The 15,784-nt window shown below is 45.2% G+C and overlaps 1 protein-coding gene across 15 annotated transcripts in view; it reads right to left on the bottom strand.

The window, feature by feature from the left end:
- LOC106590114 (sickle tail protein homolog) overlaps window positions 1-15,784 on the bottom strand; it is a 220,771-nt gene that overhangs the window by 5,560 nt on the left and 199,427 nt on the right. For 12 of the 15 annotated variants that reach the window (XM_014180705.3, XM_014180706.3, XM_014180695.3 and 9 more), the window contains 12 exons: window positions 13,463-13,567; window positions 12,896-12,945; window positions 10,238-10,398; window positions 9,743-9,918; window positions 7,294-7,430; window positions 6,470-6,617; window positions 4,230-4,758; window positions 3,878-4,058; window positions 3,434-3,705; window positions 2,915-3,076; window positions 2,055-2,183; window positions 134-214 (listed from right to left, as the gene is read on the bottom strand). In XM_014180705.3, coding sequence (XP_014036180.3) covers window positions 134-214; window positions 2,055-2,183; window positions 2,915-3,076; window positions 3,434-3,705; window positions 3,878-4,058; window positions 4,230-4,758; window positions 6,470-6,617; window positions 7,294-7,430; window positions 9,743-9,918; window positions 10,238-10,398; window positions 12,896-12,945; window positions 13,463-13,567 — 2,131 coding nt within the window. Of the gene's footprint in view, window positions 1-133; window positions 218-2,054; window positions 2,184-2,914; window positions 3,077-3,433; window positions 3,706-3,877; window positions 4,059-4,229; window positions 4,759-6,469; window positions 6,618-7,293; window positions 7,431-9,742; window positions 9,919-10,237; window positions 10,399-12,895; window positions 12,946-13,462; window positions 13,568-15,784 lie in introns of all 15 variants that reach the window. The other 3 variants (XM_014180701.3, XM_014180702.3, XM_014180700.3) reach the window with 3 other exon arrangements.

Raw genomic sequence — 15,784 nt, 5'->3', positions numbered from 1 at the left:
TGCTGTAGAACCTGACATTTTGAAACATATCAAGGCACGTTTGAAACTTTGTATGTCAAGACTATTCTTAGCTTAATAAATGCCCTGAGATTTTGACTATTAAGTTTTAACGGTCAAAATATGGTATTCGTACCCCTGGACTTTGACGAAGAGGGGTGGTGTTCCCGTTTTCATCCGCGTTGGGATGTTTATCCTCCCGGGTTTTCTCCGAGCTCTGCTAGGACAGTTTGTGAATTAAGGGACAGCATTATTGCAAAACTGCACTCTATGGGTGCACTGTATGGTGCAACTGCACTCTAAAGCCTTGTTTCCATTGACATTTAAATTCAAGGCAGGTCTTCAGTGGGCACAGATCGAATTTGGCCCTGATTTAAAGTGCCAATTGAAACAAGGTTGAAGACACAGTGGATTGCATGGCACATTGGTATAACATAGGTATTTACATCCACGGTCTTAACACTGCATTGGGCAACAACCCTCCTATAAGGCATCTTTTGATTTGTTGTACTATAGTATGTGTTTCAAGATCGAGAAGATAAGAAGTAGATCCTGAAACGTCCGCATGTTTCAGTCCTTCGTGTTTACAACATGTTTGTTTACAAGTATTGTTAGATGCCTTATAGGATAACTCATGCGGGCACAAGTGAATGGTTATGGTATGTTATGGATATTGGGAGTTGGAATGGAATGTAGTTAATTGATATGGGAATGGATTATGTAAAAACCTTTTAAGGGACAATTTGGGATTCAAACAACAAAGCAGTCTATCCAAAAAGTCCCAAAAATGGATGTACCAATCCCAGATTGTCCCTTTTACTAAGGAATTAGAGTTAACTAACTACTATTCTAATCTGGAGTATAGACTGACACTCATTCTATCCACAGACTAGCTAATGTTCAGTGTTGCATCAGTTTAATATATCCTCATTGTTGTTGGTGCTACAAGAATGTTTTTTTTTCAATCATTTCCATGTGGTGAGTGGAATACAATGTTGAATGACTGAAAATGCATATGTGGGAATAACGTGACGAAATCCATTACTGATGTGTGCGCTGAACATTGGGTTTTCAAGGAAGAGATCAATTCTAACCCACAGAATAACTGGATCGCTCATACAGTCCATGTACAATATCTCGTGTGAAATGGTTTCTGAGCGAGGAACATAAGATCCAGTGTACCTTCCAAATGGTACTCGGTAGTGCACTACTTTTCACCAAGGCAAATAGGGCTCTGGTCAAACGTAGTGCACTATATAGCTAATAGGGTGCCATTTATGGGACACATCCACACTGTAGTTTACTGTGTGACTGTGATCGAATAAACATACTTTTCTCCTGTGGACAGCAACCACAGTAGGCATATCTTTGGGTATTAAAATGAGTTAGCAGATCAAGTTACAGTTCTATAGAGATTTAGAGAAATAGTAAGGTATTGTTCCCAAGAAATAAGGCAAGTAAAGAAAAAGGACCCAGGGGTCAAAGGGCAAAGTGGTCAAAGCGACCAAAAGTAAACCAAGTCTGCAAAAACAAGTCTGTCACCTAGGTACCAAGTAATAAAACCTTGTTCACCTCAATAGCCAATCGACTCAAAGTAATTTCATATAGCAAAATCTATAAGCAAATTATTATTATTTGAATAAAAGGGCAGTTATTCCAAAGAAAACGGACAAGACCATTCAATTACGTCTGGATTCAAGATAAAGGATTATTTTATTGGTTGGATCAGTCAAGACAAACATAATGCAATCAAATACCAGTAGCAACAAGACATCATTCATTTGTTGGATGCACACAAACTTTTCCAGACATTTTCTGCAGACTTAATCAGAGAAAAACAAGTCCAAGCCATGAGTTCCATTGAAATCAAAAAGGGAAAAAGAGAATAAGTCAGAAACAGAAGGGATTTTGGTTGTTTCAGTACAGATCTCTTGACTGAGGCAGAAGCAGGGAAGTGTGAAAGGCACAGAGGTGGTTAAGGCAATCGTTAGTTGGCGTCACGTAGTGGGCAGAAGCAGGCAGTTAGACGGACGGCTAAACGGCGCCACATCCTTTACCTTTTTCTCTTTGAGGGGCAATAAGGCCCCAGGTCTTAGCTCTCTGATCTGGGGCTCAACTCGAGTAGGGTGTGTCTCTAGCACACTACTTTTCACCCCTACATCCTTAACTATGCACTTCTGGAACACCTGGGGATTGAAGATGGGTCAGGGGATTAGGGTTTAGGGCCCTGAGGTCTAGAGCCTACCTATACTTTGCCTACCACATGTGAGGTGATAGTCTATTAGAAACACCTACAGTACCAGGCAGTTAAGTGGAGAACATTCTTCTGCTTGGTGCTGGTCTGATACTACTCGGATACTATTAACCTAGTGCTGTGGTTACCGAATGGTTAAACTATCTAAGGGTAAGACCATGGTTAATTCTGCTTTTGTAAATGACTGTGTCCATCCTCTGCCAAGTGAAGGTAACCCAGCCACCACAAAAAGAAGAGATATAGGAACCACTCCCACAGTCAAGGAGAGAGACAGCACATTCAACCTCCTCACAACCATCATCAGTGTGTATGTGGATGTGTTTTCCGGTGGTTCTATGTGATCATTATTGTATATTATAAACTGTGTGGTTCGCGCCCTGAATGCTGATTGGCTGTCAGCTGTGGTATATCAGACCGTATACCATGGGTATGGCAAAACCTGTATTTTTACTGTTCTAATTACATTGGTAACTAGTTTATAATCACAATAAGGCACCTCGGGGGTTTATGATATATGGCCAATATACCACGGCTAAGGGTTGTGTCCAGGCACCCCACGTTGCGTCAGGGCATTATTGCTTAAGTATGACGTATGTGTGTGTGTGTGTGTGTGTGTGTTTGGTAAATGTACAGCAGCTGTTGGATGTACAGTATGTTTCTCACCTGGAGCTCTGCCATGATTTTGTCTCCCTCGTCCTCCTCCTCCTCGTGGTTGGCTGAGGCAGCAATGGGGGGAGGGGTGGAGGGCTTGGTCTCTGGCGGGACCTTGGTGGGTTTGGACTGGCTAGCTGGGGCTTGTGGTGGGACCTCAGCCTCATCTCCCTCCTGGGCGGACGGGAATGGGGGAGTTTAAAATGATTTTTTTAGTATGACTCAAATACTAGCATCAATATTATTTACCACAAGAGTGCAACATGGGCCATTCCAATATCAATTATAAGGTTCTCAGATTGCTTGATTAACTGTCCTTAGACTTCACCCCCTCTCCCCACATTGTTTAAGGTCAGGTCTGGCCCACCCAAGTAGAAAGGATGTCTATGGTTTGCCATTCGCTCTGGTCCAGGGCGTTACGTGCGGCTTGCTGATGCTGAAGGCTCAGTGTCATCAAGCCGAATGTAACCCCCGGGACCAGAGCTAGTTGACCGCAGACTACCCTGCAGCCTAACTACATGGCAGACTGACCTGTCCCGAGGCAGACTCCTTCCTGCTGGTGTAAACCACCTCGCCAGACCGTGTGGTGGTCATTCCAGAGCTGGAGGTGGGGAAGGTCTTTCTGGGTGGTGGAGGGGGAGGGGACTTGATGGCCTTCTCCAAGCTGACTTTGCCCACTTTGTCTGCAGCAGCGGTAGGCTTGGTGGTGGTGGGCTTCTCTAGCACCGACTTGGGGAGTTTCTCAGGACCAGCAGGCTTGGCTATGGCTGGTTTCTCTGAGCTGAGCTCAGGCTGAGTGCCTTCTGTAATAGACAAACACACACATAAGGTCAACAATGAGGGCTACATGACAACTACAAAGGGTCATTTTCCTGAAGAAAAATGGTTTACTTGCTTCAAAAATCCTGTCCAAAATAAAAAAAAATTGTAGTAGTGGAATATAGTAGGAGCTAAAGCTGTATAAAAGACCCTTGCCTGGGGTTGGCTCCTCCAGGGCAGCAGAGGGTGCTGTAGAGGCATCCCCCTCACTCGGCACATCCAGACTGGGAATGCCCTTCATCATGTTGGCCTGGGCCTCATTTAGGATCCTCTCAAACTCCCTCCCATTGTAGTGGCCCATGTTCTGCCTCCGTTCCTCCCACTCCTTCTCTGCCACCTGTGGAGGGAGGGGGGGAGAGAGAGAGAGAGAGAGGGGAGGGATTGAGAGAGAGCGAGGGGGGAGAGAGAGAGGAGACAGCAGTGGAGGGAAGATGAATAATAACCCATAGGGGAAATGTTATATCATAGACTGAGGTCTGAAGTACAGTATGTCTTCCATAGGGCTTACCTCTATAGACATGGCCCTGTTTTTGCTCTTGGTGTGAATCTCCTCGATTAAGAGGTTCCCTGTCCCGCTGCTGCCGTTATTGACCGGAGCCTGGGTCGCCAGCTCTAGGTGGGCAGCAGGGGTTTTCTTCTGCTGGGCAGGGCTTCCCCCCTGGCTGGAGGGGTTGGAGTTTGAGGCCGAGGTGGTGCCAGTGGAACCCTTGGCTGAGCTGGAGGAGTCCCAGCCCTGGCTGTGGGTGGGGGTCGTAGGTGGGCTGGGCTGGACCAGCAGGGCTGCAGACTGCTGGGACTGCTGCATGTGGACCGGAGCACTCTGGACGTGGTGGATGACCATGGGGGAGGAGGGCATGACCACCTCAGACCTGATGGAGGAGCTCTGGGGCTCGGGCAGGGCCGAGGGGGAAGCTGGAGGCTCCACTGGGGGGTCGGAGTCCACTGTGGTGGTGACTGGGCTGCTCTCTGCTGGGGTTAGTTTCACTGAGGCACACATAGCAGGGTCAGATCCCTTCAGCAGACCCTCTGTAGCACATCTGTAGGGCATAGAGGGCAGTATAGACTTACTATTAGACTTGTAAAATTCAGGTTAAATTCTGCTTGGAGGATTCTGTATTTTATGCTTATTCCCTCCTGGAATATTCCAACCAAGAGTTTTGAAAATATTTTCCCCCCTCCCAGAATTTTGGGAAAGTTTTGGAAAGTAAACTGATCACAAACAGCCAAACACTAGTTAATCTAAACTGTATCCCACTAAGGTTAAACACATACTGTAGCTATGAGGTCATATGTCATGCTCCCATGAAAGCATGCTTCAAATCTCCTAACCTCATAACATAGAACAGTACATACAGAACTTAGGAATTTGAAAGAACTACTGCACCATCCAAGCTTCTTTAGCCTGAAAACACAATAAACCTCCCCAAGTGAATTTGGACCAAACCCAGCATCAAAGTGAGTCTAATCATCTCTGAAGTGCGGGGAGAGAAATGCACTGACGGGATGAGGTAATGTAGATTAGTTTGGCTGCGTTGTGTGGTGCTCCCTTGGAAAAAGTGTTGACGACCCACACAGCAGAGTGTCTCTGACAGATGTTTATATGGAAATGGAATGCCGCAGGGAGCCATGTTGCGCCCAAATTAATTAACTTATCGGTTCAATGGAGAGCTAAATTAAGATGGACGCCACCTCTGTCCATTCCGCATGACCCATTGGACGGGATCAGAGCCAAAGCCTCGCCAGCATAATCAACTGTTAGTGTCCCTTACACTATAGTCATGCTACCCACTGTCTGACTTCTCTGAAAGCTTCTGTTTTCCATCCTCTCTCTCTGTCTCTCTTTTAACCTCTCACTCCCTCGATTCCCCCATTCTCATCGACGGGGCTGTAGTGGAGCAGGTTGAGAGCTTCAAGTTCCTTGGCGTCCACATCACCAACAAGCTAACATGGTCCAAGCACATCAAGACAGTAGTGAAGAGGGCACGACAAAACCTATTCCCCCTCATGAGACTGAAAAGATTTGGCATGGTTCCACAGATCCTCAAAACGTTTTACAGCTGCACCATCGAGAGCATCCTGACAGCTTGCATCACTGCCTGGTATGGCAACTGCTCGTCCTCCGACCGCAAGGCACTACAGAGGGTAGTGCGTACGGCCCAGTACATCACTGGGGCTAAGCTTTCTGCCATCCACAACCTCTATATACCAGGCGGTTCAGATTTTTTTTTGTCAAAGACTCCAGCCACTTGTTATGTTCATGTTTTAAGTATCCCTATACGCTGCTGCTACTCTATGTTATTATCTATGGATAGTCACTTTAATAACTCTACCTACATGTACATATTACCTCGACACCGGTGCCCATGCACAATGACATTGACTCTGAACCGGTACCCCATGTATAAAGACCCGCTATTGTTATTTACTACTGCTCTTTAATTATTTGTTATTCTTATCTCTTACTTAAAAAAAAAAGGTATTTTCTTAAAACTGCATTGTTGGTTAAGGGCTTGTAAGTAAGCATTTCACCTGTTGTATTCGGCGCAAATTTGATTTGAAATTTGATTCTCTACCCTTCTTTTGAAGTGGGCACTTATACACTCCCTCTCATGGATTTAAAAATAATGGACTGGTGTGACGAATATGGTGAAGAGAACCCCCTGCCATGCTTGCAACAATAAAATGCTTTTAAATGCATGAGGGGGAGTGAACATGAGCATACTTCCGGTCCCTCCCTGGTTTATGTACCTCCTCAGGCTACTGAGTGACTCCGTGAGGCTCTTGACTCGCTTCAGCATGCTGTCCAGTTTGTGGGGCTCCTCCTTGAGGAACTTCACAGCCTCCACCTCCACCCTCAGCACTGCACGCATCCTGGTCTGCAGTGCCGGAAACTCCCCTGAGAAAACACACAGGAAATACCATGTTTCAGTTTTATATTTTCTATTCATTTCACCAACCTTCATTGGAGGACAACTTTATTACTGTGCTGCGTCAGCAGAACTCTACTATTATTCAACATACTTTTTTCAAGCTTATTCTCTTTTTGGACACAAAAAACACATTTTTTATTTTTTATGTATGTTTTCCAGTTGTAGCATTATGTTACCCAAATGTTATTATACTGAACAAAATATATGTTGCGTGACAAAACTGCACATTTTAGAGTGGACTTTTATTGTCCCCCGCACAAGGTGCACCTGTGTAATGATCATGCTGTTTAATCAGCTTCTTGATATGCCACACCTGTCAAGTGGATAGATTATCTTGACAAAGGCTAAACTTCACTAACAGCGATGTAAACAAGTTTGTGCACAAAATGTTAGAGAGATAAACTTTTTGTGCGTATAGAAGATTTGTGGGATCTTTTATTCCAGCTCATGAAACATGGGACCAACACTTTACATGTTGCATTTAGATTTTTGTTCAGTATAAATTCATAAATTATATTATCGGACTTCTCACCTGTAACTGAAAACCCTAGCACACGGAAACCTATGGAATCCATGGCAACGAACATAATCTAAGGTACTGTATGTGTCTTAAAAGTAGGCTATACTGTACTGCAGTCTTACCTTTGAGTCCTGCCAGAGATTCTCCCACTCTCCTGAGGCTAACGGCCCCCTCCTCCACATGTTTCAGTGTCACAGCTCTGTGAGCCCCCGCTGAGCCGGTCTCCCTCTTCAGAGTGTCCACATACAGCTCCAGCTCCCTACACACCGACAGAGAGGACATTCAAAGCTACCAGCTCACCTCCATTCCTAATTGCCATCACTCCTCACCTCTCCACCATGCGAACTGATGTGTGGTGAGGTTTGTGCCATAAATGGTTGCCACACATTGGTGGTGGATGAAGTGGGTTTCCCTCTTAACTAAGCGCTACATAAATCCATTCAAACGTTTTAATAATTTCATCTCCATTGCTACCAAATGAGATACGGAGGCACCGTCAAATCCCTGACATACTAGAGATGCTAAGAGATCAGACTTGAGAAGTGTCACCTGAAACACTGCCTCCGTTTCGACACTAGGGGGCAGACAATACTAATTGAAATCTTATGGGCACAGCGGGAGCTCCAGTTTGAGGTAACTGAATGACAAGTGAAAAGACAAGAGGGCATGAATTTTTGTTGTTGTTGATCAAATCAAACAATGTTGTATTTAAAAAAAAAAACAAGAACATCTGGGCTGTAGGAAAGTCAGCCCTTCAACCTTAATAGCCAAAGTTGCCTTAGTCAGACCACGCTGCACTTCCTCTATGTGAGTCCGCTCCGACTGGATTGGGTTACTTGCCAAAACCTCAACTGTGTTCACATGGAAACTGGGTTTATTTGTGCGACCACTTCCTTACATAGGATCCTATCAGTCTGCTACACTGTATCCATGGGATCCTGAGAAGTCAACTCCAAGGGGAAATGTGCTGGGTGGATGTTAACACCGTGTGCTGTTCTGAACTGCATGAGAGAACTAAATGGTGCTTTTTTTTGTGTGTGACCTAACTTCCCTCGAGAACCCTAAACTTTTTGTAAAGTTGCTCATAATAGGGAGTGAAAAGACAATAACTACTGACGTAGCAGCCCTCTTATGTCAAGGACTCTTGATGATGACTATGGAAGAGTTCAACTGAAGAGCTGACGGAAAAAACGTCTCTTTCTTCTTAAAAGAGCTATACAGGACTTCAGAAAGTAGAATGTGGGTCTATAAAGTGTTGCAGCATTAAAATACACTTCTAAAGATAACTTGACAAACACTTGTGATGTCCCAGGGATCATCTATTTGAGGAGGCTTCATGGGTACTCAACTCTCTCTCTTTCTCTATTGCTCAAGGGCAGTAGGATCACTGGCTTAGTGCTGACAGCTGGCTCAGATCTAGCCTCTGACGGGCTTATGATGACTGGTAAACAGAACTGACTGGAAATAAATAGGAGTGACCAGGGACAGACTGGGACCAGAACCCCCCCCCCACACACACACACAATTGGACCCCAAACAGGAAAATGTTTTTCTTCCAGGCCCCTATTATTAGCCAAACAATGATCATTCTGCACAAAAGCCCCACTGAAGACCAACCCACTGGGCTAAAGATGGACCAGCCCATCCGGGCATTTGCCCCGATCTTCCCTATGGCCAGTCCGTTTCTGGAGTGATTTAACCGAGCCTGGGATTTGGAAATGCAGGAAATGCATGTGCTGAAAACTATGAAAAATCCTGTAGGCCTACTGACATTTGTGAAAAGATGACGCAATACACGACATCTTCACTGACCTTCCTTTTGACATCCTCCAGGTTAGCAATATCCTCATGTTATGGACCCTTGGATTGCTGCAGTAGTTGTAACAGTGATAAACCTTGGTCGTTTGTCGCCTCACTTCCTCTCAGAGTATTTTTAGAACCCTCAGCAGACACTCTCCCAGGTTGTATTAAATTGCGTTTCTATCCGGAGGAGAAGGCTACGTCTTTTCACACCACATTCCCTGTCACGCACACAGCGCTTCAGCCAAGCAGAGCTCATTAACGAGCCATATTTAAAACACTACGGCAGGCCTTTGCTGAGTAAGACCTGGCACTGCGCCAAGGAAAACACAGCTGAATCCAGCGCCCTGCGCCTGCCTGATTATCCCAGAAAACCAACGTTCAGGAAATGCTCCTATCGTGATGTTTATCGGGGCATATGTTTACCGCTTTCTACCCAGGCAGTGCTATGACCTTGCCGGTTAAATATCAGAATTAAAAGGATTCAATTACCGTTCCCAATTGGCAAACCACGACGAGTGAATTAAATTAAGAGTATGCTGTGAATAATTGCCTGCCCAGGCTGCCTGGTTCTATACTTCAGTGATTTCTGGGCTTGAATGAGAGACAGACATGGCCTACCGGTACCTGTGAGCTATGTTTGGAAGGTGTGTACTTGAAGTTAGTCAGTAACACCTGGGTCGTGTACACTAGCAACCAAACGAAACGGGCCGAAACAGGGAGGGACCTACATGAGTTGCTACACTGCCCCCCCCCCCCCCCCACTCTTACCCTAGTTGGTTGAACACCCTCTCCTCCAAGCCCAGGTACTTGTGTCTGTCCTCCTCCACCAGGACTCTCTGTCTTTGGACCGGGTCCTCCAGACGTCTCATGGCCTCCGCCAGTTTCAAACTGATCTCCTGCTCAGCCCGCTTCAGCTGCACACGCAGAGCCTCCTGGTTCTGGAGCTAGGTAACACACACATACACACACGCTGAGTTTTGTGTTTCTTAGCCAATCCAGATAGAGGGGGTTGAAAAGTAGCTGATAGACAGTAGTTGAATGGCTGGGAAGCAACGCTTGACAGCTGATATCAAATTGATAACCAATAACAGTAGATAGGGGCTCCCCGGGTGATTTTTTTCCCCCTCGGTACAGATCTAGGATCAGCTTTCCCTCCTACCAATCCTAACCTTAACCATAAGTGGGGAAAATGCTAAACTGACCCAAGATCAGTGTCTAGGGGAAACATAATCCTACGAATAGATACAGCATTGGTGGCGTTACCTGCAGCTGTCTCATCTGATGGAGCTGCAGCCGAAGGTCCGAGACGTTCTTCTTGCACTGGAGCAGGTTGTTCTGGAAGGGGGTGGAGCCTGGGAGCATGGGGGTGGAGCCACTCTCAGAGGGGGGCGTGGCACTTTTGGGTGCCAGGACAGGGGAACCTCCTGAATAAGATCAAATCAAATAGCCACATTTAAAACCACTACAAGCTAGTCAGTTCCTCACTTGTGATAACAAAACTGGAAAGAAAATATAGATTTGGATAGAGGGCTCACTTGCCACAAACATGCTTTATCTAGCTGTATAAAAACTGATTTAGAAGAATACATTTAAAAATATGGGAAAACATATTAACCCATAGCATTTAATTATTCATATTGTAGGCTATGCTGTAGAGGTTCATTCACAAGTACAAAAATCCCTTTCACAATGTGATGGAAACCCTACAGATTTTGGAGGAAGCACGCAATACATAACTCCCTTATTTACCGCAAATGAAATACCCCACAGTCAAATGTGCACATGCACGTAAAAAGCAAAATGTCTCCTGTGAGATTGAATGGGTGGTGTAATGTATTCATGTTTTCTCCCCTCCTTTTCACGTTCTGCCTTGTGTCCGTGTGCGTCCCAAATGCTACCCTGTTCCCTATGTAGTGCACTACGTATGGCCAAGGCCCATAGGGAAGGTGGCAATACAAAGTGGTGCACTATATAGGGAATAGGGTGCCATTTGAGATGCAACCTCTGTGATTGCATTGGCCTGGCCACAGCCCAGCGCTCGCCTCGCTCGCCTTGCTCATTTCCAAACACATTCTCCACAGCTGCGTTGGTTCCTGATTTAATATTCCTAATGTTAAGTAATGAGGGCCTGTGCTTCCCTAGGCGTCTCCCCCGCTGCCCACAGGAGCACACGGGTACTTACATTGGCAGTGCTGACTGAAATAGACTGCCGACCGCCAACCTCACCATGACTACATCCCAAGTGGAACCCTATTCCCTATGTAGTGCACTACTTTTGACCAGGCCCCATCAAACTCTGGTCAAAAGTAATGTACTGTATAGGGAGCAATTTGGGATGCAAGCATTGGGAGAAATAACAGACAGGAGACGGGTTTGTCTGCTGTCGAAAACAACCACCAGACGTAATGTCCTCTGGCTTTGGAGACTGACGACAGAATGACTCTTGACAAGCCATGCCAACTGCAGTCTGTATTGACAGTAACTGAAGTTGAATTCAATTACACTGTTTCTCCCATTCAGAATGGAGTAGTATGACCTATGACCTTTGAAACCTGACCCTGAGGTTGAGTTCTGTCTCTGGGGCGCTTGTTGTCAACAGGTGGGAGTGGCACAGTGTCACTAAGCCACTCAAGTCCCTTAGCGGAAGAGAACAAGTCCCTGCAAAGTGTCAGAACAATGAGAGAGTAGAATGTTCTGACTTGAATGAGAGAGAGAGAGCGAGCAAGAGAGCACTCCTTCAACACAGAGTAGGTCTGCGTCCCAAATGCTGCCCTATTCCCTATATAGTGCAGTACTTCTGACCGGGGCCCATCAAAAGTAGTGCACTATAATGGGAATTTGGTGCCAATTGGGACACAACCACAGTAGAGCCCTGCAGTGGGGCTAGAGAACACAGTGCTATTGTGAACTTTGTAATCCCCCTCCAACATTCACCACATAGTCCTCTCATAGGGAATGACAGCTGCACAGACCTGAAGTGCAGGTTCAGATGAATGCTGCTCAAGTGTGTCACACTGTCTGTGTCCCAAATGGCACCCCTTTATATGGTCAAAAAATAGTGCACCATACAGGGAATAGGGTGCCATTTAGGATCCATCCACTGTTTGGAGACCGAGAGGATGCTCTTGTGATGGGGATAGCTTATGAAATAACAACAAGGAAATATCTGAGGAATCAGAATTATGAGCCACAGTCAATTCTTCATGTTCTGTGTATGATGAATGGGAACAATACGCAAAGGGAAACCTGTAAGAAGAAGAAGACGAAGAAACCCAAAGATGTGAGGAGTTGCTTTGACAGCAGCCGCATAAATACCACTCTGTTTTCATTCCCGCCGCCCTCGAGATTGCATTTCTTTTATCGAACTCTCATCTACCCTGACCGCTAGCTAGACAAGATTGAATCATCTTTGCGGGATCGAGAAATAATACATCTCTCTTGTTCTAACTAATGCTTTCAGCAGCGCATATTCAGTTAGTAGCTTTTTTGCCTCCATCCCCCACCTAGAGTGGATGACGAGAGAGGATTTGAGGGGAATATGAGTCGGCGAAAAGCAAAGACGCCTGTCTTACTGACTGGGTGTTTTAGTGGGGCAGTAGGGGAGAGCATATGGCAGACTGTGTTGAGTGACATTAAGAGACTTGTCTATGCAATGCATCCTGGGGGAAAGTTGAGGGATATGCAACAGAGAACTGTACCTCTAAGTAGATCATGGTTGCGTCCCAACTGGAACCCTATTCCCTATATAGTAGACTACTTTGCGTCCCAACTGGAACCCTATTCCCTATATAGTACACTACTTTTGGCCAGGGCCCATAGGGCTCTAGTCAAAAGTAGTGAACTATATAGGGAATATGGTGCTATTTTGGGACGCAAACCATAATGTGATACATGCAGAAGGGTAATAATGGTCCTCCTGACCTGCACTATGAACCGGAGACGCTTGCCTTGATGTCTTCGTGGGTCGTTCACTACGCACACACAGAGAGAAAGAGACATTAATTCTGTTGAATCACAATAGAAGAGAATTAATGCAAAACCCTGGGAACTGTCCTGGAGTTAGGGTTGACATATATTAGTAAAAGCATTGTAGACGTACAGACAGCCATACAGTATGGTTGGACAGACTGACATAGACGGACAGGTTAACATGATGACTGTTAGGAGCAGTCTGTTCCCATAGTAAGCCATCCCATTTTCATTCCAATCATGGTGCCCACATTGAGATTGATGATTGGAAACTCAAGCAAACACAGTAGCACAAGATCTCCACAGAGTAGGTTGAAATGCAAAGATAACTGCAGCATGTCAATATCAGAACCCTCGTCCACACTATTTCCCCTCGACAATGTTCTGTTTACCTAGGCTGGTAAAATTGAGAGCTAGTTTATCTGTTATTATCTTTGTCCACATTGGCTGGGGCAACCTGGGCTTATCTCTGAGAACTCAATGTCCCACGCTGCCTCACTTCTTCATCTTCTTGCTTACCTGAGAGCCTCGTTGGTGCCACTAGTGTTTGGGGACTTTAAAAGTGCATGCTGAACAAGACCAGTCAAGCTGGCAATCTGTTGCTCCATAGCCTTCATTCGCTTTCTGCAGGAAACATCAGAAAATCAAGCTTTTAACACTGGGGCTAACTAGGCGTTAAAGGTGGCATTTCTAATATTTACGTTAGGAGTACTTCTTAAGTTGGGAGTTACTTCCTAAATACTACCGGAATTGTTTTCATGCCAGATGTGTTTGCTTAGCGATCAATTTAGCGATATAACATTAAAACATAGAGTGGGTCAAGTATAGGATTTGGAGAATATTTTCTATCTTAGAACATTTATGAATATCTTTATGAATAATTTATTGATTTGTCAAGTAGATGGGGTTTCTGCTATATAAACAACAGTTAAACACACTGTTAAAGCAATAACTGTAAGTGTTCCAAGCTGTCAAACTACCGTGCTAAGGCACAAGTAAACAATATATTCCAGCTAACATGGTCTAATAACTTCGACCACTTAAGCATGTCTGCTTTGCCCTCCCGGAGTCTGCCTGGAATAGTCTAGAAAAACAAGTGGGCTAGCCTGAATTTCTAAAAACAAGACAAGGGCTGTCTAGTAGATTTAGCCCAGAGGTTGGAGATGAGTTGGACCTTAGGGCGCACATTGTGGAATAAAACAAGAGACTGTGCCACTCGTGGCCGGTGCCTGGACGAGAGATTACGCCGGCAACGCGGAGAAAACCAAAGACGGGTGAAGAAGGATCTTTATGCTTGGTGATTGCTTGGTGACCAGTGAGGCTTAGACATAGAGAAGCGCTGTGTTTTCCCGTCACCACTTATCTAATGGCACAGGAGGAAGGGGAAAGGGGGGCGCTTAAAGGGGCTAGATGAGGACAAGAGAAATGACTGTGATCCCGACTGTACTGCCCCCAGACAATGTACTGTAGAGAAACAGTTAGCTATGTCTCCCCAGGCACTGAAATGTAAAGTCTTCATGTACCTATTTAGCCGTTCTAGAGCACCGTACCTACAGTACCAGTCAAGTTTGAACACACCTACTCATACAAGGGTTTTTCTTTATTTTGACCATTTTCTACATTGTAGAATAATAGTGAAGACATCAAAACTATGAAATAACACATGGAATCATGTAGTAACCAAAAAAGTATTTTATATTTTATATGACAGATTTGCACACTCTTGGCATTCTCTCAACCAGCTTCATGAGGAATGCTTTTCCAACAGTCTTGAAGTAGTTCCCACATGCTGCGCACTTGTTGGCTGCTTTTCCTTCACTCTACGGTCCAACTCATCCCAAACCATCTCAATTGGGTTGAGTTCAGGTGATTGTGGAGGTCAGGTCATCTGATGCAGCACTCCATCACTCTCCCTGGTCAAATAGCCCTTACACAGCCTGGGGGTGTGTTTTGGGTCATTGTCCTGTTGAAAAACAAATGATAGTCCCACTAAGCGCAAACAAGATGGGATGGCATATCGCTGCAGAATGCTGTGGTAGCCATGCTGGTTAAGTGTGCCTTGAATTCTAAATAAATCACTGACAGTGTCACCAGCAAAGCACCCCCACACCATCACACCTCCTTCTCCATGCTTCACGGTGAGAACCACACGTGGGGATCATCCGTTCACCTACTCTGCGTCTCACAAATACACAAAATCTCAAATTTGGACTCATCAGACCAAAGGACAAATTTCCAACGGTCTAATGTCCATTGCTCGTGTTTCTTGGCCCAAGCAAGTCTCTTCTTATTGGTGTCCTTTAGTAGTGGTTTCTTTGCAGCAATTCGACCATGAAGGCCTGGTTCATGCACTCTCCTCTGAATAGTTGAGATGTGTCTGTTACTTGAACTCTGTGAAGCATTTATTCGGGCTGCAATCTGAGGTGCAGTTCACTCTAATTAACTTATCCTCTACAGCAGAGGTAACTCTGGGTCTTCCTTTCCTGTCGCGGTCCTCATGAGAGCCAGTTTCATCATAGCGCTTGATGGTTTTTGCAACTGCACTTGAACAAACTTTCAAAGTTCTTGAAATTTTCCGGATTGACTGACCTTCATGTCTAAAAGTAATGATGGACTGTCGTTTCTCTTTGCTTATTTGAGCTGTTCTTGACATAATATGGACTTGGTCTTTTACCAAATAGGGCAAACTTCTGTAAACCACCCCTACCTTGTCAAAACCCAACTGATTGGCTCAAACGCATTAAGAAGGAAAGAAATGTGTCATGTGTGCTCCCTCTCAGGCCTCTAGGTCATCAGGCTGCTTGTTATGACGCACGCCTATCACCATCGTCACGCCCACCT

This window comes from Salmo salar, chromosome 29 (genome assembly GCF_965601325.2).
Source record: "Salmo salar chromosome 29, fSalSal1, whole genome shotgun sequence".
NCBI lineage: Eukaryota > Metazoa > Chordata > Actinopteri > Salmoniformes > Salmonidae > Salmo > Salmo salar.
The sequence above is the reverse complement of the archived record's forward strand: the minus strand, read 5'-3'. Positions and strand labels throughout refer to the sequence as shown.